Here is a 26,890-nt window from a genome sequence, read left to right as displayed (position 1 = left end):
ACCATGCACGGGGTCTGGCAAGCACATATCGCCTGCTTGTCTGAATCTAACACAACCGAGATGGCTAAGCTCATGCACATGTTACTGGACTGCTGAACTCCAAACAAGGAAGGCCAACAAGCTCTGAAAGCGTTCAGACTGATTGAGAGGCTGACGACCATGGTCATATCGTGCATCGACGCGCAAAGTTTCCTTTCATTGTTACACGAGTGTCCCTGTTAATGACGTGTGCCCAAGAACTCTGTTGAAAAGCTGAACAGTCAATGCACGAGCAGTGAATTGCTAAAACATCATTGAAGGAGCTCAATGACGTCCCTCTTATGCAGCAATATCAGAAGTAACTGTGCACCTCGAACCACTTAACTGCAGCACTTGGCAGTCATGCAGTAGTTAGCAGTCTCACATCATGCATAATGCCCAGCATGCCAAGAAATCCAGACCATGTTATGCAAAAAGGTCGAGATATTTTAGAAAGATAGTTGTCAAACAGCAAAAAAAAAAAAACAAAAATGATAGAAAAACATCGAAGATAACCTGCACCGTGTGGGTAACTTGTGAAAAAAAGCGACAACACTGAAAGCACGAGCATACTGCCAACACAAAGGAGTGTGCACTAAATAACAAATGGATTGAGAACGACACACTTTGGTGTAGACTCCAACTATATAGCTACACTAAAAAAGATTTGTTCATAATGGCAGTGCCAAAAATCACCAAAAAATTTTTGTATGTGTGAGTGTGTCCACAGGTCGTGCAAGCACCGTAACTATGAGCACCCGTACTTTAGCCACACTATACACTCTTCTTAAGATACGACTCTGAAGAAAGCACAAATGAAAGCAGCGCTTTACTATACAGGGAGCACAGTCCCTCATGTTGGAGTTCTTGACGAACAAGCACGCAAAAAAAAAATGATAAAAATAAACAAGTCAGAAATCTGAAAAGTTGTGCTAGAGGTGAAACACCGAAAATATAAGAGATACAGAGAAAATTATAATGCTGGCTCCATAATAAGTGTCAACCATTCAAAAACAAAAACCTGTTCACAAAGCACTTGACCAAAGCACTTGACCTCATGCATCAAGATAATGGCAGAAAACTGCAGTCACATAAAAAACAAAAGAAAACGCAAAGACAAAAAGCACGGCAGTTTGTGAACCTTGTAATGCGACTAGTAAGTGACTGCGCCTCGTAAAGCTTTAAGCCAAGCCTACCGAAACAATAAGGGACCGATTTATTTTGTATGCGTGCTAGATGTTGTGCTAAACGCCGTGCATAAATAGGAACATAAAGCATACACAATGTTATATTTGCCAGCAAATGTGTCAGGCTTGCTTTGCCAGTAAGCCATATATGCAAAGATTGAAAAACTAGTGTTGTCTACTGATAAATGTGGTGCTACAGCCAAATTTCAGTAGCTCAACCACATCAAAGGTTCAGTGAAGACAGACTACACAGAATTTGCCTGTCATTCTTGATTGACATGCTGCTTTTCCCTAGCCGTACTGTAATGACAAAAGGGTACTAATAGTAGTACACAACCTAAAAAGCCGAGACAGGCCTTGTCCAGATTACCAAAGTGTGTCAGTTGATTGCTTCGACGCTTCCACGTCTGAAGACAGTCTCGCTCATGTACTCGGTAATGTTCTCCAACAGTGGGAGTCGCCAACTGTTCGGCTTACGACATCAGTGCACTCTCACTGATGCAAGTTTGAGGGCATATGCAATCACGCTGAAAATGCCCTCAATTTCTGAAGTTGTACCTAACCATAGCAGTGTATTTACCAACTGAATGGCGAAGTGCCTGTCCACTTTTGTTTAAACGACTTTGATCGAAGAACCCTGATCTGATTCTTGTTGAAACTGGCAAACGCAACTACAAAGCCTATGCGTATACATTGCAATTGCTTTTTTGATTATTCGGGAATGTCTTTTTCGTGTCGAAATATTGCTCTTTTGTTCCTCTGCTCGCTATAACTCATTATAGCTACCTTTTATTTCAGTCAAGTTTGCTGCACTGCGGTTAACTCACTAGTGAATTTACATACACTGGAACTTATGTACAGTGGCAGCACGCGAGCAGCCTGTTTTCGTTCTGCGGCTTGAAACCTTGAGGCAGTATCGGGCTGTGACATGCTCAGCCTGACAACTAGGCCTCACATTCTCCTGTTACACTACTTCAGAGCCCGAAACACCCTCAAGGTTTTGACCCACAGAGCAAAAACCGGCTTCTCGCGCGCTCTACACAGACGTGGCCGCGGGTGTTCACACAAGCTGCATACAGCCAACTGAAGGTTGTATTTCAGTCAACGATGGTTTATATAGACTTCAATCAGGTATACAGTTGTGAAGCCCACTCTGTACACTCACAGGCGTGTGCACGAAGGGGGGCAGCTAAGGGAGCGGTTGCCCTCCCCTCCCCCAAGTCACCTATGAAGGGAATGGGGGAGAGGGGTTCAAAGTCTGCCCCATACAGTGACTTAACAGAGAAGAGGGGCGCTGTGACAAGCTGGCGCCCCCCTTCCTATGCCTATGTGTACACATACAAGACTCCTAAAAATGACACAATGAGAGAGCTGAAGCTAAACTGATACCTTGATATAATGTATTAACCAAATATGTGATAAGCTAACGCAGCAGAAAAATGAGAGAATTTTTCCATAACACACTCTATTCACATGTTTCATTCTTCCAAAAAGAGACCCCAAGTATAAAAAGGCCCCATGCACCACACCTTTGTGTCCCGCATCTCTTCTTTTGTCACCTCTCAAACATCACTTCTCGAACAATTAAAAAAGGACGCCATATGCATACACATACATATGTGCTCACTCTATATGATTACACACATGATCCACTGGGCACTCTGCCATTCAGCATGAATCAAAGCCAGAGCGTAAGTTTAGTCTTAATGCATCATTTCTGTCCAATGCACTTTTTCTTAGCGGTGGGTTAAATCAGCCGACGGGACACATTAAACGGTTCATTTTGGCACAAGAAACAAAAAAAGGCCGACCTTCCTTGTTTTTGATTTAGGCTCTGTGTCACAAAGTGCTGTTCACATTCATACCCTTCCTATTCTCGCATCATCCCTCCGATGTGCCTACAAAGTGCCAATCCATGTATCATCGAACATTCCTCAACCAAACAGTTCGCCAAACTTCAGCAAGCGAATTCAGAGCACTGTTCCTTGGCCAGGGCAGTTGTGATGCTTGCATAACACTCTGAAGTGATTGCCCTGCTCAGTTTCTGTGAGAAGGAATCGCTTGTTGTTGTAGAAAAGCACCAGAGCATATGAACGTTTCGTAAGCACATCCTCGTTACAGACAATAGCGGAGGAGCATTACGCTAAAGCGTTACACGTACTTTGGACAATAGTCGGGGCCTGCCCGCGAATAATACAGAGATAGCTGAATTCTGCGGCAGACCAATGAAGAAAAGGAAGGCAACTGCTTATACATCTGAGCTTGGTCAAACGAAAAAACAACAACAAAAGAACATAGCGTAACTAAAGAAAAAAAATATCATTCAGCAATTAGCACGGGTAGCCAAACGCTTGAGGTGGCACGCACGATTGTCGCTGGGCATGATGAATATGCTGTGCCCAGGAGAGGAAGGAGGGAGAGCCGAGGGACAATGAATGTTTTTCGCACTGTCAGCATCTGCGTGCCCACTCTCGAACACTGCGTAGCCTCCTCCCGTTTGTTGTCCAGGTTGTTCTGGTTCCTCACGACAATTGCACGGCGAGGATTATGATTATAATGATGAGTATCACAGCCACGATGGAGATTATAATGATGCACTTCTGAAGAGTGCAACAACGGATGTTGTCGTCGTTTCATTTCATTGTGGAGGATCGATCGACAGTTGGGGATGTCGTGGAGAAACACAAAAAATCGAGACGGGATTGGGGTGCAGCGTGCAAGGAAGTGTGGGAAGGGTGAAAAACAAAACAAACAAAAATATAAATGTAAGTAACAAACTTAATATGCTCATGGAAGACAAAGCAAAATATAATAACCAACACAAAATAAACCTATGGAAATCAGTGCAATATATCGATATATCGATGAGCACGCATCGCCCGACAATAAGGAACTCCATTTCTATATATCCCTTTAGTCAATCAAGCGTTGGGAGTATTTATTAGTAGTTCCTATTTTTGCACATGAGGTTAGACAAGCTGCGATTCAAGCTACACCAAAATGCCTATACATATTCAATAATAATAATAATAATAATAATAATAATAATAATAATAATAATAATAATAATAATAAAGCTGCAATTTATAAAAAAATCTAGACAAAACTACTTGCCACAACACAAAAGACATTTCTCTATGCCAATTACACAATACAGTATAAGGTTCTCACTGAGAGCCCTCCTGGTCTTAGAGAAATTTCAGAAAGAGCAATAGTATCTGCATTTTTGATCAACATGCTAAGGAAATATTTCACAAAAATTATCTCATCTGACCAAAATAGCAAGGACAGCTGATATATTTTTCTTGAGCCCCATATTTAAAAGTCAAATTGCTAATAGAAACACTGCTGATTACCTTTTTTTTCTTTCCCCCATAGTCATTACAAAAGCTCACATGAGTGTTGCCTGTACTTTCCAAGACAAATGAAACTTAATAGGTTTTAATTAACCACAGAGATGTACAAATGATCACTAGAGGAGCTTCACTTGACAGTTCTGCTTAAAGCTGCATGAATTTAGTGAGTCGTAAAAGCTTTCTAAACAACAGATGCAAAAAGAACAGAAAGGAAGGGCATAATAGTAATGAAGTAGCATTGCTTGCGGCATATACTATTTGGAAGAGGCGGCATAGATGCATATCTTACTACGAAGGTTCGCATGCATTACACATTCAATGAGCCACGCAGAAGGGTGCGAGTGTTTGCCAAATGTTAATGAAGATACACTTAAACCTCGATATAAAGAACACGGATACAACGAAATACCATTTATAGAGAAGTAAACGAAAAATAGTCTTGCAATAGGTAAGTGACAGAAATAACCTTTACAACGGACTGTTGAATATAAAAAACTTATTTTCTTGCAAGATGCAACTTTGTTTTAATGAGGTTTACTTCAGATGAAAGGACAGCTGCTCTTTAAAGCAATGCATCAGCCTTGCCTCTGTCTGCGAACAAAGTGTGGTAGCTGCTATATGTACACCTACAAGCTGGATGTTGAAAGAAGCACACCGAACTCACCCTTCGGGCCTTGCTTTGGTAGACGAGTGCTTTTTTGGTATCCTGCTTGGCAGTCTCGATGTAGTCCCGTGCGTGCTCTACATGGTATTCAATCCTGTCAATCATCTCTCCCTGTAAGATGGGGCATGGGAGCGCGTAAGGAACAGGAAAAAATGCCCTCTTTCACGTGCCCCGTTAAAGATGCAAGCGTGACACTCGTGGAGCAAATTTCTGGCGTTCAAATGGCGAACTGTGTTTTGCAATGACTGCTCAATGCCTGGCACTGACAATTTAGATGTGCACATCTGACCTAACATGACCAACTATTTTCACTAGCGGAGGTGTTGGACACATAGCGGAGCCCCCCGATTGGCCCGAGCCGATTGGAAGGGACCATTTTAAACCTGTGCCTCATGGGACTGATGACAGCAGTATAGGGGGGTTCTGTTGGCTCTAACTTTGTATTGCTGCAACCACTTTACCTCGTGTTCCCATCCCAAAAGAAAAAGTGAACACACAAGTCATCCAAACCGGCTTGCACATACACGAAAGAATCAGTCAATGCAGGCTGCATGCACTGAATACAATTATACATGGTAGTACAAAAAAAAATACCAGTGACAGCAGCTTGGAAGCATTAGGCACTTGATTTTCACATGAGGGGCAGTGCAATGTAGCAAATGTGGTGACGCGTCACGCTGAATTTTCTGCCTCCCAAATTTTCTTCGGGGAAGTTTTCTCTGTGAGCAGGGGCGTAGCCAGAGGGTGGCATACCGGGACTCCATTCTCCCCAAAATTCTTTTCTACCACGGCATACAGAGTGAAAAATAACCATTTCAAGGTGTTGCTTCTCCCGAAATCAAGGAGGCATTGAGCGCAGGCATTGAGACTGCTCTCGGATCATCTGTGAGCTTGTTTCACTGTCTGCACCTACTTGCAATGCATTGTGAAGAGAAGCGGCAGCGACACCATTTCACCATAGTTTTTCCAATGGTCAGACAAGGTTAAGTTAGTTAGCCAATGGCACACTTTTTCAAAGGGGTACATTGGACAGGGATTGGTTTGTGCGCACACTGAACTGCGCATACTCCACCGATGGGTGTGCCTGTCGAACTAACTAGGAACAAAGTATCCGAGAGTGGGGCTGCTGGAGTGCGGGCGTGTGTTGGTGGCATCTAGCTGCGCTACAGCACTAGATTCAACCAACACATGCCCACACTCCGAGAACGCTGACTGGTTGATTGATTGATATGTGGGATTTAATGTCCCAAAACCACCATATGGTTATGAGAGATGCCAGTGGAGGGCTCCAGTAGTTTCGACCACCTAAGGTTCTTTAATGTGCCCCCAAATCTGAGCATACCAGCCTACAGCATTTTCGCCTCCATCAAAAATGCAGACGCTGCAGCCGGGATTCGATCCCGTGACCTGCAGGTCAGCAGCAGAGTACCTTAGCCACTAGATCACTGCAGCAGGGTCTCTGAGAACGCTGGGCTATAATGCACTTTCAGTATCTGAAAACGCCTTGTTCAGGCAATGTTTTTGTTTTGCAAAACTTTTTGGCTACACGCTTTCACAATACATGGCAGGGCTAAAAGACAATGCTGCCGACGGTAATGCATTTGGCAATGTCACGGAACAAATAAACACTTTTACAGCCAACATTACTTGGCCTCTTGAAGACCTCACACCATCTACCTGTCAGTCATCAGCAATGCCAAAGAAAAAGTTTATCAAAAGTATTTTTCTTTAACAGTGGTGATGCAGTTCTCTGTTACACTGGATAAGCCTCTTTAAAAGAGAGAAAAAAAATGCTGCCATGTTGCGCTGCACGCCAGATCACATAGGCTGACAGCACAGTCTCGGTAGTGCATTTTTTGAAGGGGTCATGCCTACCTAACGCAGCCCCGTCAGGATTATGGCAGTGCCCAGGGAGCTATAATGTGAAAAGGTCTCTAGGAGGGCATTAGACAGAGAGATGTAGAATTTTGAAAAAGGTACTACAGTTATATAAAATGGCTACAGGCTGTAGGCTGCAAGGCAACCTATTCAAATATTTTGTTCACCTCTGTTCAAGTCAAGCATTTCTTTCCAGCCTACAAGCTTGCTCACTCCGAGTAAGGGAGAAGAGGCACAATTTTACAGTGAAATCCCAATAAAGCTCAACCGACAGATCATTCAAGTCTGTTACACGACAGATAACTTGAACTGAATGTGCAGTACACAAAGAGTTATCTTTGAACAAGATGTTGCTCGCTCTTGCAGACCTTATTTGCGATAGTTATGAACTAAAAGCTAAGAACTGACACACTGTTTGTTAGCCACCATAATAGTGTGTCATGCAGAAACTCAGCCTCTTCAGAGCCGAGTTTTATCCAAGTCCGAGAAGAGCAGCACCAGATAAGATAAGCAAGACGTCTCTACCCTGTGCACATACCTGGCTCTCTACGAGCATGGCCATGTCCATGAACATGTCGTGTAGCTCTCGAATGCTCGTCTCCAGCTTGATGATGTCTGCATGACGGGCCTCGATGTCTGCCAGGGTCTGCTTTGCCTGCTGGGTCTCCATGATGATCTAGCCAAGAGGGAACAGAACAGCACCACAGGTCAATCAACTGACGCACAAAGGCACTACTCGAAAGAAGTGCCATAGTTTCACATTGGGTTGTCAACAGTGATAAGGAGGATGTTGAAACACTGCAAAGCAAAGATGCTACAGCACTGTAGATCTTTTCTAGGGCACATTCACAGCAGTTGTTGACGGAGTTTGCACAATGGATTGCGATTAGCAACCTGAAAGGAATTCACGTCAGTCGATGTTCTAACTGGCTGGTGAAACCCACCACTTTGGCTCGCATCGCTACTGACTCGTAAAATAGGCAGACATCCTGTTCTCAGAGATTTGATTGGTTCCGAGGTTTGCGAGTGAAGAACTATGCAGCTAGTGACTGGCTGTTGGTTCAGACCCAATCAAGAGCAAAGTTTTTCTCTGTGCACCTTGATTCGGTCAATTGATGTCATAATTACTACACTACAGTTAAAGACCACAAATAGTGTCCCCTTTTCTTTACCTTCCTTGGCTTCATTGTCAGCTAGTTTCTGAGCTTGTTTCTAACAAGGAAACAAGCCCTTGATCTATCCCCCTTCCTCCCTTTACTCTAATCAAGTCACTTTTGGCCAAAGCGACCAACTGATCATGCAACTTCTACAAGTTGGCAGTATAAACGAGCCAAAACGCTGATGTAAAAAAAAACTGTTTCTGGTCTGAGCATCCTTTCAATGACCAAGACAATGAGTAGTGATGAAACAAAAAGAGCTAATGATTGTTTACTTTTCATATATATGAACGGTCTCTCATTACATGTGTCAGTATGTGCACTTAACGCACAGCTGCCACACAACAGAATGCATATTACTTCATTTTGTTAAAATACACTGCCTTTAGCACACATCCAGATGCACGCACACACAAACAGGTATGCTAAACTAGCTGCATTTGATGCCATTCAATCACAGCATAACTCATTCTTCTGGTGCCATTTTCATTCCACTTACAATGTAAACTTTACTAGCAGATTTCACTTATTAAAACTGTATTTCACTTACTCCTTGTGTAAAGATGGCAGGGTTCCCACTCTCCAACATCTCTTCAAGTTCTTCGTTGGTTGTCATACGCCCAGCTGCAGATGACAATGCAAACAAGGCATGGTTGTACACTACAGCGCCAGAAGCCTACGACAGTTTAAAGCTTCAGAGCTCTACGGCGCAAGCTTATGTCAGCAGCTGATAAACTAAGCCAGCAAGAAAGTAAGACGTTCTTTGTGTCATCAAATAAACGTGTGTCATAGCTCTACATTTAAAAATTAAACAAGAGAAAAAAAACATATTTTGGTTTATATGATGAGTGATCCGAGTGGATCATAAGCCACACATGTTCTTTGTCCGTCATTGTAGCTGACTGGGTCATACGGCAGTAACTTCTCAGACCAAATGAATCAATCAACATTCTACAATGTTATGGTTTTTGGAAAAATAGACAGCTCTCAATGAATATGAACATCAATTCAAACTCTGATGAGCACGGGCACAAACAGAGTGCATAGATAGCCCAGCATAATGTATGAAAAAGAACTAACAATATCGATATAAGATGAGTCGATAACAACAAAACTTGGCAATCGAAAGTTTCAGAAATCTCTTTGACAGATTGTTATATGTTTAGCAGCTTTGAAATTAGACAACTGTAACAATCGCTGCTCAATGTGGCCAAATGTACATTTTCATGCTGCCATGTTCCATTAGGCAAAGCAGGGCTGTGGCTGCTTCTTGGCATATTAATAGCAGTGATCCAAAAACCCTGAAGTTGTTACAGGTTTTTAGTTAAAGCATAATTAGGTACTTCAGGATCGAGGTACAAAAAGTTGCACAAATGGCCCATAGGAAAAAGAATGCGTTAGCGGGCTAGATAGAATACACAGTGCTTTTTTTATTAGGAGGCAACACCAGAAGAAAGAAAACAGAACAAAGCGCTTTGCCGCTTGTTTTTTTGGTGTGGTTTTGCACCAAAAAAGCACTATGGGCCCACAGGGAATCTGAAACACGCACAGCATTTTGTATTCAGGATAAATTTAGAAGAACCTTCAGAAAATGGCTGGAAAATGGTTGTCATCTTTACAGAGACACCTTGCAATAATAGTGGTTGTGACGACTCTTGGAATATTTGACATGCTTCAAAGTGTGCATGAACACTGCACTAGACTGCGCAACCGGGCGTGTTGTCTTGATAGAACCGTGTAAATTGGTTCCAGAAGGCAAAGATTCTGTTTAGATAATCTTTTACACAGATAAACCAAAATACGTTTAGCACCTGATAAGCCCTATAACGACAGCAACAAACAAACAAACTGTGCCAGCAATTTCACGAAGACAAGCCAAAGTCCCCTTTATGGCCTGCCATTATTTGGAAATCGGCACACTCCCCATTCTTCAAAAAATATGCAGACATGGGCGACACTTACTGATTTCTAGTTGCCGCTGAATGCGGGCCTTGCACCGCTCCCTGTAATCTGTTTGGGTTTTGTTGTAGTCTGTCATCACTTCCACAAACTTCTGAGACAGCATTGAGTGCTATGTGCCAAAGAAAGAAAAACAGAGAGAAGAAGCGATGGCCCAAAAAGAGAGAGAGAAAAAAAAAAGAAGAAATGGTGTCAATAGTCAGTTGAGCAATAACTACAGGCGAAGCAGCATTGAAAATTTGACAAGAAGCTCTAGTCAGCTGACTGCGAGCATTTGCTAATGACCGTATGATGAATACTGAATCGCTCGAGAAGACAAACAGCTAAGGCTTGCTCTAAAAACTTACACGTCGGTGTACCTGTACATGTTGCCTTTTTGTTAACTCGTGCTTTTCAGGTGTTCAATCTTCACAATGACTACCAAAGTACGTATTAAGCATATGAAGTGGTATGATAAGTCATGATAAAGACCAAACAGAGCTCCAATTTGATAGCACATATTCATGCCCACATGCAAGCTAAAATAAGGACCCTTTCCTTTGATTGTTGTGCAAATGAAATTGGCATGCAGTTGTCGATTCCAGGAAGAATACCACGACTCCCAGGGGCCCACTTTTATGGAATAAGCATATTCTTATACATTTGTGGGCATTGCGATAATAAAATACACTGGTGGCACACTGATAACAAAACAATGTGGGTTATCTTGTTTAGCACCATGAGGTCAGAACATTTTTGGGAGCACAAGAGTACAACAGGCTGAGTTTACAGTGAAAAGTATTGCAATATTTACATTTTATAAATATCAGCATAAAATTTGCAAGTTTAAAAACCATGATCCTAGCAATTATTTCTTCATGTTTACTACAATGGAGAAACAGTTCTTCCTCCTTCAAAGTCATGTGGCACAATGATTCGAGAAAAGAATTTTATTGCTTAGTTCTTACTTGTGTCTTGCGTATCCTGAAGTCTGCGGACATCATCTGCGTCTGTTCCAATTGTTCGATGTTCTGTTCCATGACTACAAACAGGATTGAGAAAACATAATTATGCAAATGAAAATAATCCATGAATATGAATCTATACCATTTTTTGTGTGACAGTACGGTACAGAGAGCCTTCTATATATGCAATAAATAGGAGTACCTAGTAAGAACAAAAGAATTATTCATATGGACTACTAAAGAGACTAACCTGCACTAAAGCTGGTTACTATATTTGATCATTTCAAGTTTCGTAAGTTTCTAAGCAAACTGAATTACACTATTGCTTGCAAGACTGTTAATGCCAATAAAGAACAGCCATATCCTAATATGGTTTAAAAAAAGAATGGCCGAGTGGTCCTGATGATGATGATATGCAAGTTCTAGTGGCGCAAGGGCCATGCTCAGCCAGAGAGCGCCATTAACTACGACGATGTTATGCAGCTGTATAAGGGCCTAAAATTTCCTACTCTCCGGAGTGTAAAACATATCGGTATTAAAATAAGTAAGGTGATGTGAAATGTGTGTAGCAAGAATGAATGACACTGCGAAACATGCCCTCTATTGATACCTTGGCCGATGGCAAAGATTTATAGCTCAGTCTTCTCTAATGATTCGAACGAGGGATTAATGCCCAGCCACAACGGCCTCGTTTTGATGGTGACACTCACCCTTTAACTTGGCCCGAACTTTGTTGGCAGTCTTCTTGATGTCGGCCATAAGGTCCTCCAGCTCATGCTTGACTTCTGCATAACAAAACACAAGCGATAATGAAGAAATAACTACATGGCATCAGCATCACCGTAGCGAAGCTAAAAGAAAAAAAAACATGCACAGGTCTACGCCGAACGCACAGCAAATCACAGCGAAAGCAGGAAGAACAATCTTTCTAGAGCCCGCAAAACAAACTCTCTCGAGGCAACTAGAACAAGTAGACTTGCAAGAAAACCAGTAATACATGAATCATAATTTTAGTGAAGTAGGAAAGCACATACTATGTCATTACATTCGGTATTCCGTGAAGTGAGGTCCCTGCAATGTATCTTCAAGGCATTACATGCACTTTGTTGATACCGTGGCTGATGACTAAAGATTCATAGCTCGGTCTTTTCTGATGGTTTGGAAGGCTTTTACGACCCACTTGTCATGCGATTTGCATTGTGTGACACTTGGTTGTTATTTTACTCTTCTGCCACGTCACATTGCGTATATTAATGAGATTTTTCGTCCGACAATAGGGATCAGGTTCTCTTTGCAAAAGAGTTTCAAGGACTGGTGTGGCGCTGAGATAGAATATTTCAATGCCTTGCAGATGGCCCAGCTTTAAGTCCTATCCAATCCTGCATATATTTTTTTGGCTAATATTGCACAATAGCGGTTACTGACCCTAACAGCAGTGGTGGCAAACAACTAAGCCACCAAAATCAGTGGCTGTTGTGATCTCATAACAGCATTTGCTGCAGAAAAAATTAACGACCAAGTCCTCTACACGTCGTATGCCAAGAAGCACACCCACTCTATGACCAAATTTTTCTAATCTATACGTTCGTATCTCTCCTCTAATGCGTAAAGTGCTTTACACAGCTATTCCTAATACAATAACTGCTAACACAGCATTTGATAGGGTTTATCTTGATGCATATGAAACAGAAATGAATTTGTCTCTCGGTTTTTTTTTTACAATGATACAAACGTACTAAGGTCGTTTCACATGATGCAGCATGCCGCAATTCTCAGGCTGCGAAATTTCTCGCAGTGAAAACGCAGCCGTTCTGTCTTGCTGCAATGGTCAGCGGTGAGCAATGAACAAGTTGAAAAAATTTCTCTCCACTTGCAGCAGTGGAGCAACTTTTAGTGCAGACACATTGAAGTAGTGCTTATCTGGCCAAGCCATGAAAATTGGACCGAAGAAAGTGTTTTGGTCATGGCCCCTGTTTTGCATTTTGAAACAAATTATAACTAAGAAGGGTTTTTACATGACAAAATTGTGCATGCTCTTCATTACCATTGAGGAAAAGTCAACAATATCATAATGCAAAGGTTTACATTTGAAACTAGATTAAATTTGAAAAATTCCGCAGTGGCTGCCACAAATAACTGCAGCAAGCAACCTTGTGCACCATCGACATGCAAAGCGAAAATCGCAATCCATTCGCAACCTGTGTGAAACAAAACCACCAATAGCGGCGGTTGAGAAATGAGCAAACAGCGCGAATAGAACGAGTTTTTGCTCTGCAATCACAGCATGTGAAACAGCCTTTAAGCTGAGCTAGTAACTGCATCTATAAAAGTTATCTACTAGACGGATGATTATGTTTTCTGCATGTATCGCAACTGCCTTGATGTTACATTCATTCATTCATTCATTCTCTAAAATATGTAACTGCACACGCATTGTACCCAGCATTTCACTATTAATCTATATAGTGCTGTATATTTGACATCTCACAATGCATTACACTCTTTTTGCTTTGTATCGCTAATGTTCGATGTCACTGAATTGTAATTACAGATTTCAATGCCTTAAAACAGCATTGAGAGTGTTGTGACATGATGACACGTACCATAGAAAGAACTTTATATTAATTACAACCAGGCATCATTAATTGCTTGACATCCATTTGGGACAAGATAAATAATAACATTCTGCTTTCACTGGCATGTGTTGACTGCAACCAGCAGTCTAACTGGTGATTGCACCTTTATCAGCAGAATATCATGTAAAAAAGAAAAATGCATGCCAGCACAGGATACCCTTCAGGTGGCTGTAATTCGAAAAACTGATGTTTGACAAATGTCCCACTATTCTTTTTGACAAGAGACTCCTGACAAAGCAAATGTCATTTCATACAGTGACAACAGAGAAAGAACATGGATTCTCCTTTTTACATCAGAAAAAAAAAAAATGGGCTGTAAAAAACTGTGGCTCCTATACTGAGTAGCGAATAGTATTCCGGTGTCCACTGAAAGCAGTGCAATATGGTTTCTAGATTATGTTAAACAAGCCGAACCACACACAAAAAGAAGACAAAAATCAAACACAAAAAGTCGCACAATGGTACATACTCTCATCAGTCTGTGGAGCCGATAAAATGGCACTGTGTTTTTTCTTGACTTCTTCGACATTTGCTTGTATTTTGTCGATGTTCTCCCGAATCTCCTCCACCTGAAAATGGTGATATTATAAACATACTTTCAAAATTTTACCACCCCGTTTTGTTATGTTCTTAAAGAAAGAATGAGCACATTTACCAGAACACGTGAACTTTATCAAGGTGAAAGCACAAAATTTCGAATTATTATAGCTTTGTTGACGCAAAAAAAATGTGCCCAGTGAAGTAGAGATTGAGCAGTAGGCGGACTGTTAAGCAACACCATGCCAGCTTGTTGTGCATGTCATGTGAAATATCGGCTATCAGTGCCTCGAATTCTGGTGGTAATCGCAGGACTTCTGCAAGCCCTGTGACTTTCGCTGACTAAACGTGCCTCTATTAAAAACCAAATAAAGGGCCACCTTTTATTCATCACCATACTTCTTATGCCCACCAGCATATTCTATTACCAAGAAAAGAACCATTTTAAACTTGCCAACTGTGCTGCTTTTCTTTTTTGCTGTTCAATCGGAAAACCGCATTCTACAAACACAAACACAACATACAAAAAAGAATGATTTTTAAATGTTCCTCACGAGGCTAGTTGAGAAAGCTTAGTGGATGGGCAAAACAAAGACCAAGAGGTGGAGACAAATGTTGATGGAACACTTAATGTGTGGGGCATGTTTTCACAAATTACATGGTCATCAATGAAACACATTCAAGATTTATTTAAACTTTACCAAGACGTTCACACTAAAATGTTTTTACATCATATAACCATAACATGCCATCAGAAATGTAAAAAGAATGGAACTCTGAGCTCTCTGCCTAGTTTGACAGGTGATCAGTCATCCATGATCTCCCTAACAGCTGGTAATATGCGGATGTAATCATTTGACGCAAACAAATTGGCCTGCGAGATAAGATAAATCAGCAAAAGTGCACTACCAGTTTGTTCCTTCTAGAACAGCGGCAGGCCCAAGGGCTCAAGCAAAACAGTAACAACACACACGTCGCTCTTTGTTTCTGCTAGCTGTCACGCGCACAGCTGTGGCACGAAGGGCGCTGAACTCTGGGAAATGTTACTGCCGTGGGAAGAGCAACCACACAGAGGGTAGCGAGCCTCGGCCCGTACGCAGCCCCATTCACTTCAAAATGTCACCATGAAATTCGAAGATAAGGCAACAGCTGGCCATTGCTGGCGAAAGTCCGCACAAGCAACTGCTTGATGCCTACTAGGTGCTGCAGCTGTAGACCCCACGTGAATGATACGGAGTATGCCGATAGTAACTGGCTTGGCTAATAACATTTTTAGCCACATTTACCATTTTTTGTTTGTTTCAATGTTTCTCTGTACAACAGAAGTTCTCTAAAGCAACTAAATCTAACCATGGGAATTCATGAATCACGTTTTCCTGTATGCAAAATGCCCTCTGTTGCGCTGAGCATAATACCCAAAACAAACATTATGAGGTTGACTTGCAGAGATAATGACAAATAAATGATCTTGCCGGAAGCTGCAAAGCGAAGAAAATAGTGTTGCGAACCTAAGCAAAGCAGTCACTTCTACATGAAGTCTGGACTAACTTTATTAGAATGCACACTGAGCTGTCTTACGTTACGACCATAAAAATCAAACAACTATTATTACACCCCAAATTAATAAATAGCTCTCACTTTGGCTTACACAGATGCTGACACTGAATTTCTCTGAGACAATATTTCTGCAAATTTCTAGGCATCTAAGAATAAACAGGCACTACTGCACAAAAACAAAAATCATGCACACTTTCAAGGGTGACAATGCAACAGAAATGACAGTGCTAAAAAAATATAGGCATCTTAAATCATAGGTATGTTTGACATTGACAAAATAATAAAACATGAACAAAGTAATATGTATACTTTTTCTTTTTCCTTTTGTTAAAGAACCAAATATCTATGCCTAGAGTCACGCTCAGAAGTTGTATAAAATGTCCACTTTTTTTTTTTTTGCTGTAAGCCACGGGGAGTATTACCAAATCTCCAGCATGCAGCTGAGCACACATCCCACATGCTCCTGACCAACTAGTATCGGTATGTTCTGTTATTTTGTACATAAATGCACAAAACAGGTCCTTGAAGATCGGTCCCATATCATAACATAGTGAAACAAAGTCTTTGCCTGCTGCGCCACCTTAATACGCCGTTCTCGTGGCCAACTTCAATCTTATGATCTCGAGCTCATTACAGCTTAACTTCTGCGCTACTGCAACAGGTTCCAGAGTCTTCAAGGTACATTGAATGAAAGAGTTAAAGCTTGAGTAATATAATTTTGTAATTCATTCAGTCTAGCGTTTCCTGCACTAACTTAATGTGCAATCAGACGCAAATATAATAAGAGGCAGTGGGTCAGAAAACACTTTTCAATTACTCACATTTTAGTGGCAGGCTATCGACTACCACGTGCAAAGCTTTAATCCAGTCGATGAATGCATAACTTACCTCCGCAAAGAATTCTTCCATGAAGTTTGCCCCATCTTCTACTGTGACAGAAACGTCGTCTTCACCTTGTGCCTGTAAAAGTAGGATAAAGTCTCAGAAAGTGCGATGTAAAATGTAAAAGATGCCTAGTGTGGGACATGCACCTAGTGAGGTCACGAGTACAACAGGACAGTTTACAAAGTAGGACAACTCAATAACAGTGCTTCAGAAAGTGGCACAGCTGTCTGCACCACATCTACACTGGCACTTCTCAAACCCTATTACGCTACCGAGTTGAACACTATACCAGATTCACATTTAATCATGACCAAGCCTTATAAAAGCGCTTACCACCAAGCAACATTCGAATGAGACCACCACTAACTTGCTTTATTACAAATGAGTAGCATACGATAGTAACACAAAAACAGCTAAGCGTAACAAAGTCAATCATTACCTTGATTCACTTGATATTTCAGTGAAATCTGAACAGTCCCAAAAGCATGCGACCATATTTTGGAAAGCTAAGTGAAGATAACATCTTCCAGCAGGTGCAAACATGCAAAACTAAGCCATATTCTAGACATAGCCTAGATTTTACAAGCTCATTATGGGTGCATCATACTGTAGTTTTGAGAATGCAGTGAAGGAGGTTTCTCTCAAGTATAAAACATGGGTCAAGCCCCATTATCATAATTTTAATCCCCTGAAAAACTGTCTGTGTAGTGCTATAACTATGACTTTTCTTCACTTCAATCTGATCTTAGTGCAGTTGCTAATTGGTGTGACGAATGGTTAATGCAGCAAAATAGTATTAAATGTATAGTCATGCACGTATCTAGAAAATCTTCCTGTCCACCACCATACTGCATTGATAACATTATTTTGAGTCACTGACTTAATATAAATGCCTTGGCATGTACATCGCATCAAACCTGAACTGGTCTACTCATATTGAGCACTTAATTAACAAAGATAATTGCACATTAGGTTACCTTCATCGAAATTTTTATCATTTTCCTCCTTGCTTGAAACTCCTCCTTTATAAAACACTGATTCGATCGAAACTGGAGTATGCTACACCGGTCTGGGATCCCACCCAAGCAAACTTAATTTCTGCTCTAGAAATGTTCCAGAACAATTCCACGTGTTTCATTCACTCTAATTACAGCTGCACTGCCAGTAAATCTTCCATGAAATTAGACCTTTCCCTCCCGCTAATATCATTGAACAGAGAAGTGTCGGGCATTGCCTTGTTCCACAAAACGTATCATCATTCTACACTTTGCGATCGCCTCATCTTTGAGCTAACGTTATATCCCAAGGCACAAGACCATCATCATAATGTCGGACTCACTTCATGTAATACTGCGCACTTTGAACACTCATTTCTACCATGAACCTCTCGTGATTGAAATGGCCTTCGCGTGGACGTTGTAAACATTATTAATCATAAACAGTTCCTCGATTCCGTAGCTAACATCGTATACCCAGGATTTTTCTAAACTCACTGTAAGTTCGCACTTCTCTCCCTTGTTTCATATGCGTTTTATTTCACTTGTTTGTTTTATTGTATTTTTGTGACTTTTTCTTTTTGCACAGTATTCTTACCACTCCCCTTTTGTAATGCCTCTGGCCCTGAGGGGTATAATAAAATAAAATGACATGAAATGGAAACATTTTAGCAATAATAATAACTGCTGGGGTCTTGCTTTCTAAAACCAAGATATTATGAAGGATGCCATAGCGGAGGGCTCTGTAAATTTTGACCACCTGAGATTCTTAACAGGCACGTAAACCCAAGTACATGGAGCTGTAGCATCTCGCCTTTATGAAAATAATTCTGGGATTCAATCCTGCGACCTCTGGGTCAAAAACGCAACTTAGAGGGAGTCTACAAAGCAAGCGAAGAGTGAAGGTGTGCATTCGTTTACCAACATTGTGCAACATGCTTAATGAAACACAGCTGGAACCTTGCAACTTCGTGAACAGTTTCCCACAAGGCAGCTAGCAATTGAATATCCCACAGAAGGGTTAAACAGCAACTGATGATCTTGTTTAGGCTGACTGAGGGCATGAAAACATGGCAGTGGTGCATGGACAGAGCTCTGCTCAGATTCTATTCAAATAGTTCCAAAGAATAGAATGTATGCGCAAAAACTGCATTTAAAATATGTAACCTGATAAAGGACAAGCCAGTGATAGCGCAGCTGATGTCGACGACGTAAGTGCCATTTCCCAATTTCTCTCGAGTGTTACAACGAGGAGAGAGAAAAATGGACATCGCTCAACAATGCAAGAGTGCTGTGCAAGGCCTATAGGCAGATCAGAAATGTGACGTTGCATGTGCATATGCAAAACGAGAAAATGGATGGCCTGTGCAAGATTTACGTGCAAGTGACACGAGCGTCTTCTCGCATATCCGGACAAACAAGGAAGTGTGAGTCACCAGCTCCATTAGCGCAACAGGCAGCACAGAGGGGATAAGTGCGGGGTGCGGCGGAGCGTAACTTGCTTGCGCACAACAAAAGGTTTCGTGAAGAGTCATAAACGAGGCCCTACACAACTGCTGTTCGAGATGCACATGTGTCTCCCAAGGCGGGGTAAAAGAATTTAGGAACAAAGAATAAAATAGGAGGCAATCGATGCAGCTGGTCTAGACGTAACAGAAACAACCCCAATTCCTTAACAAAACTGCATTAATTTTTATTAGTGTAGGCAAGTTAAGACGCGCAATTAGCCAACAGTACATCTGAAGACCATCTGCCCACCCCTCAGCTGAAAATGTGCTTGATGTCTATTATAGGTTAACTAGTCCAGCGACCATTATGCATAAACTATAGACAATGTTTTATGCACTCTAGAAACAAGTTCCAACATGTGATGTACTTATAAAAGCACCTGACACACACCTGGTTGCTAGTTCAGACCTCCTATGACATGATCTAAATAATTTCCACATTTTCTACATTCTATGAGCAATTAAAAAAAAAAAAGTTGGTTTATGGAGATCGCTATGGACAACCACACTCCTTTCCAATAATTCTTCCAGCTGCATGGCCAATGTGTGCATTTTCTCTGCATACATTTCCATTGCTGCTTTAGCAAGTTGGTGTCGCAAACACCTGCTGCGTGGGATGCGAGCAAAGCACACTGAGAAAAACCCAGGGGTTTCGCTCTCCGAATGCAATAAAGGAGCGAGCCCCTTTCAAAAGGTAGCTATATTGACATGGACATGAAGGCGGGCTAGTTCATGGAGCTACATTTAATTGCACTACCTGCATTATTTTGATCCTGCCATTCTGTGTCTTCAAATGTTTTGTTATTCAGAACAGAAGTTGAACCTTTGTGGCTCACAAGCGACGCAGAAGACCCAAAATATACTGCGCTATAAACATCGTTCTGGAACTCGGCAAGGCACGATAAAGAAAACTGCCATTAGACAACATTGTCTAGCATTGTGAAGCTGGCACTGCTTGTAGATCCGACGGCATGCCACAAGAAAGCGTTCCGCCCCTAAATCTTCAGTCCCGAGATAGTGCGGCAGCGCAAACGCGAATTGTGTGACACCAAGCCGCCGTTGTTTTCGGAGCGGCCTGTCAAATCAACAGGCTGGCCGGCAAGATCTGAGAGCGCCGCGACACCCGATCAGAACGCGCCTTGCGTACACACGACTACAGGGAGAGGAGCTCCGCATTCCAGAGCGGTGGGTGGGACTTGTAAAAATGTCCCTGGCTGAACAATCGAGCGGTCATCTCCGCGGCGACCGTCCACACAATAAGCCGAGCGTCTTGGGCTAGTTTATATTGGCGGCTACCGATGACGGCATTTCCATCAGGACCGGCCAATTAGCGCTGACTAATCGAATTCCTGCGAGAGAGGTCCCCTACTCTGGACGCCGCCGCACTTCTGACGTCGGCAGTGAATGAAACACCCACGCCCCTCCGGCTGGCGTCGCCAAAGGTCCGGGAGAGCGAGAGGGCGACCCTGTGACACACGCCAAGCAGAGAGAGGTTACCCTTCCACAAACCATCTCGCCACTACTACGATCCAAAAAAATAAAAACACGGGTCGTATCCAGCAAAGCGGAACCACCTCTCCTCCTTCTCTAGCACGCCAGAACACTACCAACGAGCGGACGGACACACATCGCTCGACGACTTTTTTCCTAATCGACCAAACTCGGCAAAGACCGCAGCTGCGTTCGCGCCCAACACAATCACCACACGGCGATTTGATTACACCCACCCCCAACGTACCATCGAGGAGGTGGGGACGATCTTTGGTTTCGTGCCTCGGCCCCGTGTGACAGTTATCCGGGCAACGATACAAACACACGCGAGATTTTACCGCCCCCCCACTACCGCTCCCGCCGCGAACCGAGGGAGTGTTGATCGGTAGCGAAGTGCTGCGCCCATGAGCAGAGCGCCGCGGCACGCTTGCGAGTGCGGCCGGAGCACACTGCGGCAGCGAAACCAACTGCGAGCTTCGCACAATCGCTACATATTCGCGTTGCTCTTCCGAGATCGCCGATCGGCAGTGCATCTTGGAAGGTGTTGAGCGAGAAATTTTAGGCTTAAGCACTCACATCGCTCGTGAAATTGATCGATTCAATGCGTGCCCCTGGTTAGCTTCACAACACGAAACCGCGTCTCAACTGGGCACTGCAGAAGGCATGTGGACATTTGTCCTGCCGCCAGGCAACAATCAACGGTGCCGTGCGGGTGAAAGTTGATTCTTTCCTTTCGGACGTACTGCGCTCCTTTGGAAGTTCGAGTCCGGTAACTACAACTGTGCCTGTATTACGTGCAAACAGAACGATGCCACTTTTTTTCCCCCCATCCCAGGAGGTCAGAAGCCGGAACTACGTGACGTGAAGCACTATATACGTGCGAGTAACGTCGCCGAAAGTCGGCCGGTCGAAAACAAAAGCCCAACAACCACGTTTCTGCCCACAAAACGTTTCAAACGGCTACTTGGTTTCCGTCCCAAGACGGTAGCGCAGTGCCGATGCAACCCGCCCCGCAGTCGCCGTTTGTTACATTGGTACTTTACCGCTTTTAGGGCGGCGAGCCTGTCCTTGGTCATGTTGATAGTCTGGCGAAGTCACAGGTTAGTCCACAGGGCCGACACTTTTTGACTAGTGTAACACACACGAGTGGTAAAAGCGGCACATTTTCATTTCCAGCAGCGAGGACATCACGGAAAGAACTCTCTGCTGCACTACTCCCTTTTGCGGATCGATTTTTGCAGGCAGGTCGGGGGGGTCTCAGCGGTCTCAACGGCAGCGCCCCCAAAACCCGCCCAAACGCGCGATCGCCAAAAGCATCTCACAAACAGGCTTCTCAGCGCGGTACCGCTCCGCTTGCTTCATTGTGGTCGTTAGTTCCTTTGTTCTCCGTTGCGAGAAGCTACTGCGGAGGAGCAAGCGCTGCAAGTCAACCAACTGTTGGCTGGCTTTAACGGTAGATCTTAGTGCGAGTAAACTGAGGAGCCTTTTTACTTCGAACGGGTTGGTTTAGGCTGAAACGCAGAACTTAGGAGAACGAGATGTGGAGTTATCGACAGAATAGAAAGTAGGGTTCTTCGGCGATTCACTGCCTTGAAATCGAGGCGGTAAGCCGCATTTCCTAATGATAATGGCGCACGTTACAAACTTGTCCTGCTTTTAGAACGTGCTTCCGATACAGCGCAAAACCAGCGTTAGCCGCAGTGCAGTTAAGAATAAATTGTTCATATTCTGACAGCACAAATAGTGCAAAATGAATCATGTGCCGCGGTATCTGCTCAGTGCATGCAAAATAAGAAAGTTATTGCTCGTGTGTGTGTGTTTGTGAATACCCGCGAAGTCAAATATAGTAAAAGGAGGAAATTGGGAACAATTGCTGACTTCTGCCTTTTGTCACATACAGCATATACAGGAAGCAAAAGTAAAGTTTTGAAATTTTGTCGCAATCGTTAGTTTCGGTTCTCAGTTCATTCAATGCTGGGTCTGTGTGGGTGCGCAAATCCGCATACTATCCAATCCACAACAATCCAAGAAGAAAACTGATGAAGGCCGCCTGCTCCGAAATGGCTCTCGATATGGATGTTGACGGGTAACACCTTTTCTTTCCTTTGGTGTTCGCGTACGTGCGATTGCGAGTTTTAATTAGTGCACGCAAAAAAATGTTTAGTCATGAGTCTACGAACCAAATCAATACACAGCACGTGGTGCATGTTTAATGACCTCGGAAAGCTTCACAATTATCTTTTGCATATACTGCCGCTATTTTGCACCGCCTTCTTTCATACCTGCCATCACGTATTGAGACTGTTTAAAGCTAAGACGGATGATTCATGGTTCTATAAAGAACGCCATGCTATGAAAATGACTGACAGCCGCGCAAGGTTGTATCTGACTAGTTTGTGGGTTAGCTGTCAGCCGGTGTTGTATGCTCGCTGTTGACAGTTGGCACTTCTTTCGATTGTGGACATTATGCGCTTCATTACGGTATGTTTCGCTAATGCATGTGACCGTGATGCTAAGATTGTTACCCTAATTTTGTCTTTGCAGCGATATAGCACAATAAACGCGGATGTAGTAAGTTCATCCCAGGCTCAGAATTCGGCAAAACTACACTCCTTAAATGTGGTGCCTCGTTTCGGTAAGCTTGACCGAGTAAATTGCGTATTACGTGCGGTGCGTTAACTCGTTATCCAAAGCGAAATTTTCCGCCTGGGCTTACTGGACTACAGTGAAACTCCCATCTTTATTATATATAAGCCTGTAACCGTAACTAGCAAACAGTGTGCTTGCGAGCTTGGCAATAAGCTAGTTCGATTGGCCAGGCTTTTTTCACCTGCCTAAAGCTTCTCTGCTGCACAAACGGAGTTTTAGCATAGTAGGCACGTTTCTAACACACCGTTAGAAAAAAAAACAAAGGTCTTTACCTGTAGTTGTGTGCTGCAAATTCGGGCAGATTTTACTCCTCTTATCGACCACTGCTGGTTCTACCTTTCTGTTTGCCTTTTTTTCCAAAGAACTGACTGGCCAAAGCGATGGACGCACATAGAGAAGATTCTTCTCCGGCCCGGCCCTTTTGTGCACCCAGACTTCGAGCCAGGCCCTGGGGTACGTTTTAAAGTTGTCCTGCTTTTCGTTGCTGCGTGTACCTACGATTGAGTGATCACTCCTCGATAGCAAAACAGTTGCAATGAAATGTTTTCATGGCAAGAAAAAAAAAACCTTGTTTCAGATGCTCAAGAAAAACTTGTTTCCGGGCTAGTTAATGTCTGTGCTTGCTAAAGTTGTTTCTGGCATGAAGCTTGAAACCGGAAAAAAAAAAAGACAAGGAAGATGCAAAGGAGCATCACCAGTCCATCTGTCAAAAATACATCTTTGCAAGAAACACGTTTACAACAGGCATATTTGTCATGCAAAGAAAAAAATGTTTGCCAGGATTGTTTCAGGTGGCGTGCATATGTGGCAGCAGCTGTACAAAATTTTATATTTGAAGTGCAAGCCAATCCACTAATCGAAACTGAAACATTTGTATTCTCGTTATCAAAATTAAAAAAAAGACATTGCTGTTGCTTTTACGTGTCTCTTCTTGCGAATTAAATTTTAAGCAGCATGTTTACCTTCCAGGCCTAGTACTACATATAATTTATGAAACGACAGGCTGTATTGGCCAAAGGTTCCTTTAAAAGTACTCATTGAAAAAAAAAAGAGTTGGTTTACACTATAATGGAACAGTGTCAGTTTGACAAAGTCAACATGCTACCAGTTCTCCTGCTAAAGTTTACCTTTTAAACTTGGTTGTATAAGTACTTACCTATTTTCGCCCGCATGTGAGCATTCCATGCCTGATCAATGCAGTGTTGGTGAACTGGGAAGAATCCTTCATACTTTCAAAAGTATAAGCATAGCAAGCGAGATGTGAGATAATTATGTTGCCCTGATTGGTGGGCTCTGTTTATTCTTCAATGTTAGTTCTTAACACATTTCCACAGTGCATAAAGGGGGCTTGTAACACTTTTTCGGCATAGTGAGAGAGCTTCGATGAATTCTAGTCGAGGCTCCAGAGAATACGCGAGACAAACATAGTGCAGCACACAGCCTAGAATTTTTAATAAATTCTTGTCAGCTGAAAATTGCTTCCTCTTCTCTCGACAAATAATGCTACAAGCCCAAAATCACTGCGTCATAGACTCAAGTCCCACGCCATTGGCTCATTTGAGCATGGGCCGCTCAGGAGTTACTGCAGCTGCCATGTGTCAGTGCTCGGCGCTTAAAAACCGCACATTCGTCGAATTAAAAAAAAAAAAACTGTTCAAGGTCACTAGGTGCACATGAAGTACTCTCCTCCCCCGTGCCATCCTTCTTTGCTTAGCTTCCAGTGCTTTCTTCGCAACAAAAGGAGGGATAAAGCAATTACAGCATGCAACGAAATTTGCAGCGTTGAAATTTTGTGGCTTGTAAATGTGCTATGGGGCCTTTTAAACTGAGTTGGTGGAGTTTATTTTTTTCGAGTGCAGGGCCAATATGTGTGGTTAAACTTGGCCTATGCTTTCCTGGAATTGCAGAACATGGAGATGATACGAGACAAGTGTAAAATTCTGGTTATTGGAGCTGGTGGCTTAGGCTGCGAGATGCTCAAAGACTTGGTAAGCCCTTGTCATTCATTCATTTATTCATTCAGAAAGTTAGATTGAAATTCTTTTGTGTAAAAGTTGTGGACAATGTTAGCTCTAAAATTAGTTAAACATCATGTACACTTTTAATGCTCATATTACATGGCAAAGGTGCCTCTCATATTTGCCTATTTTTCACAAATCCCGAATTTTGTCTGACAAAATGTAAAACTCTCCTTCACATCCGGTCTTTCAGTTAGCTCCTGTTGTTTGTCATTAGCATTGTTTTGTTGTTTCAGCACACCTTTTCTGTATGTTGACTGACGTACATGTAAGAGATTGTCATGTCTCTTTCTGTACTTGCAGTCCTCATAGCTCTTGTCAACTTGACTAAATAAAGCTACTTGTTGCTTTGGGGGTGTAAATTGGCAGGTAAACAATTACAGCATGCAGGTTCACGTAAGATTGCATCTCATCGTTTAGAATGAGAATTCAGTTTTCAATTTGGTATCTTTGCATGCCTATTAAAGTTGCGTGTTGCTGTCTTCATTACTTTAAGTGATTCTCATTGTTAAGTCACCCAGGTACTCACTTTTTAAACAGTACATTAAAAAATTTAATGTTTCAAGACAATGCGATAAATTGAGCACTTAATTTTAATTTGAAATATCTTACGTGCTTTGAAGTTGTGTCCTCAAACCTTGGTTAGTACTTCTACTATGGACTTCCAGCGGGAAAAGGACGTCCATCTTCTTAGGTAAAGCTAAAACTCTGGCACGCAACACTCATTTGCACATCATAAACTATTCATTGTTGTCGCTTCGGAATGTCGGGATATGTGTGTGCCTACTTTTTCAATGAAAGGCATAAAAAGATAATGAAATGTGAAAGTTGAACTCTTATCTGTTTACTCTTCTGCAGGCCTTAATGGGATTCCGGCACATAGATGTGATCGACATGGACACTATCGACCTGTCCAACCTCAACCGACAGTTTCTCTTTAGGTACATGCTGGTGGCCGCAATCTGTAGCAGATCTAGTCCTGTGCTGCTGCCCTTTGATAGGAGCTCTAACATGCAATGTTCTTCCTTCAGGAAAAGTGACATAGGAAAATCAAAAGCAGAAGTGGCGGCAGCCTTCATCAACCAGCGAGTGCCTGGCTGTCAAGTCAAAGCGTATCCTTCAAAGCTAGGCTCACACATGACATTAAGAAACATTTCATCAGAGGCCAATTTCAATGATACCACGTTTAAAAAAAATTCTTCCTGCAAAATATACATTTGAAATACGAGCGGATATAGTGTGAAGAGCTTGTGGAAAGGAGGTTGTTGGCACCAAAACATGGGTAAGCAGTGTTATAATGTTGTCAAAAACAACACAAAACCCTGAATATTTCTAAATCAGTAAGGTACCTGGGCATGATCTTTGAGAACAACTGGTGCCTAATTCGTATAAAAGGTGGTAGACGTAATGTTCTGAATTTGGGATAAGGTTGTTTCTGACGAGGACATTTG

At 42.5% G+C, this 26,890-nt stretch overlaps 2 protein-coding genes across 4 annotated transcripts in view; one reads left to right on the top strand and one right to left on the bottom strand.

Moving 5' to 3' along the window:
- Positions 1 to 21,988, bottom strand: part of LOC119174575 (syntaxin) — a 28,249-nt gene extending 6,261 nt beyond the window's left edge. Inside the window, exons 1-10 of one of the 2 annotated variants that reach the window (XM_037425564.2) lie at positions 21,816 to 21,988; positions 16,782 to 16,853; positions 14,269 to 14,368; positions 11,874 to 11,948; positions 11,167 to 11,240; positions 10,223 to 10,331; positions 8,811 to 8,884; positions 7,642 to 7,779; positions 5,226 to 5,336; positions 3,367 to 3,805 (exon numbers count right to left, since the gene is read on the bottom strand). In XM_037425564.2, the coding sequence (XP_037281461.1) occupies positions 3,728 to 3,805; positions 5,226 to 5,336; positions 7,642 to 7,779; positions 8,811 to 8,884; positions 10,223 to 10,331; positions 11,167 to 11,240; positions 11,874 to 11,948; positions 14,269 to 14,368; positions 16,782 to 16,853; positions 21,816 to 21,848 (864 nt within the window). In that variant the 5' untranslated portion in view covers positions 21,849 to 21,988 and the 3' untranslated portion in view covers positions 3,367 to 3,727. Of the gene's footprint in view, positions 1 to 3,366; positions 3,806 to 5,225; positions 5,337 to 7,641; positions 7,780 to 8,810; positions 8,885 to 10,222; positions 10,332 to 11,166; positions 11,241 to 11,873; positions 11,949 to 14,268; positions 14,369 to 16,781; positions 16,854 to 21,815 lie in introns of those variants that run through there. The other variant, XM_037425555.2, reaches the window with a different exon arrangement.
- Uba3 (Ubiquitin-like activating enzyme 3) overlaps positions 1 to 26,890 on the top strand; it is a 75,554-nt gene that overhangs the window by 24,046 nt on the left and 24,618 nt on the right. Inside the window, exons 1-5 of one of the 2 annotated variants that reach the window (XM_037425576.2) lie at positions 22,706 to 22,858; positions 23,784 to 23,874; positions 25,329 to 25,409; positions 26,298 to 26,380; positions 26,471 to 26,551. In XM_037425576.2, coding sequence (XP_037281473.2) covers positions 22,812 to 22,858; positions 23,784 to 23,874; positions 25,329 to 25,409; positions 26,298 to 26,380; positions 26,471 to 26,551 — 383 coding nt within the window. In that variant the 5' untranslated portion in view covers positions 22,706 to 22,811. Of the gene's footprint in view, positions 1 to 22,705; positions 22,859 to 23,783; positions 23,875 to 25,328; positions 25,410 to 26,297; positions 26,381 to 26,470; positions 26,552 to 26,890 lie in introns of those variants that run through there. The other variant, XM_075889553.1, reaches the window with a different exon arrangement.

Source organism: Rhipicephalus microplus, chromosome 3 (assembly GCF_043290135.1).
Source record: "Rhipicephalus microplus isolate Deutch F79 chromosome 3, USDA_Rmic, whole genome shotgun sequence".
NCBI classification, from domain to species: Eukaryota; Metazoa; Arthropoda; class Arachnida; order Ixodida; family Ixodidae; genus Rhipicephalus; species Rhipicephalus microplus.
This window is presented reverse-complemented; position numbering and strand designations above follow the sequence as displayed.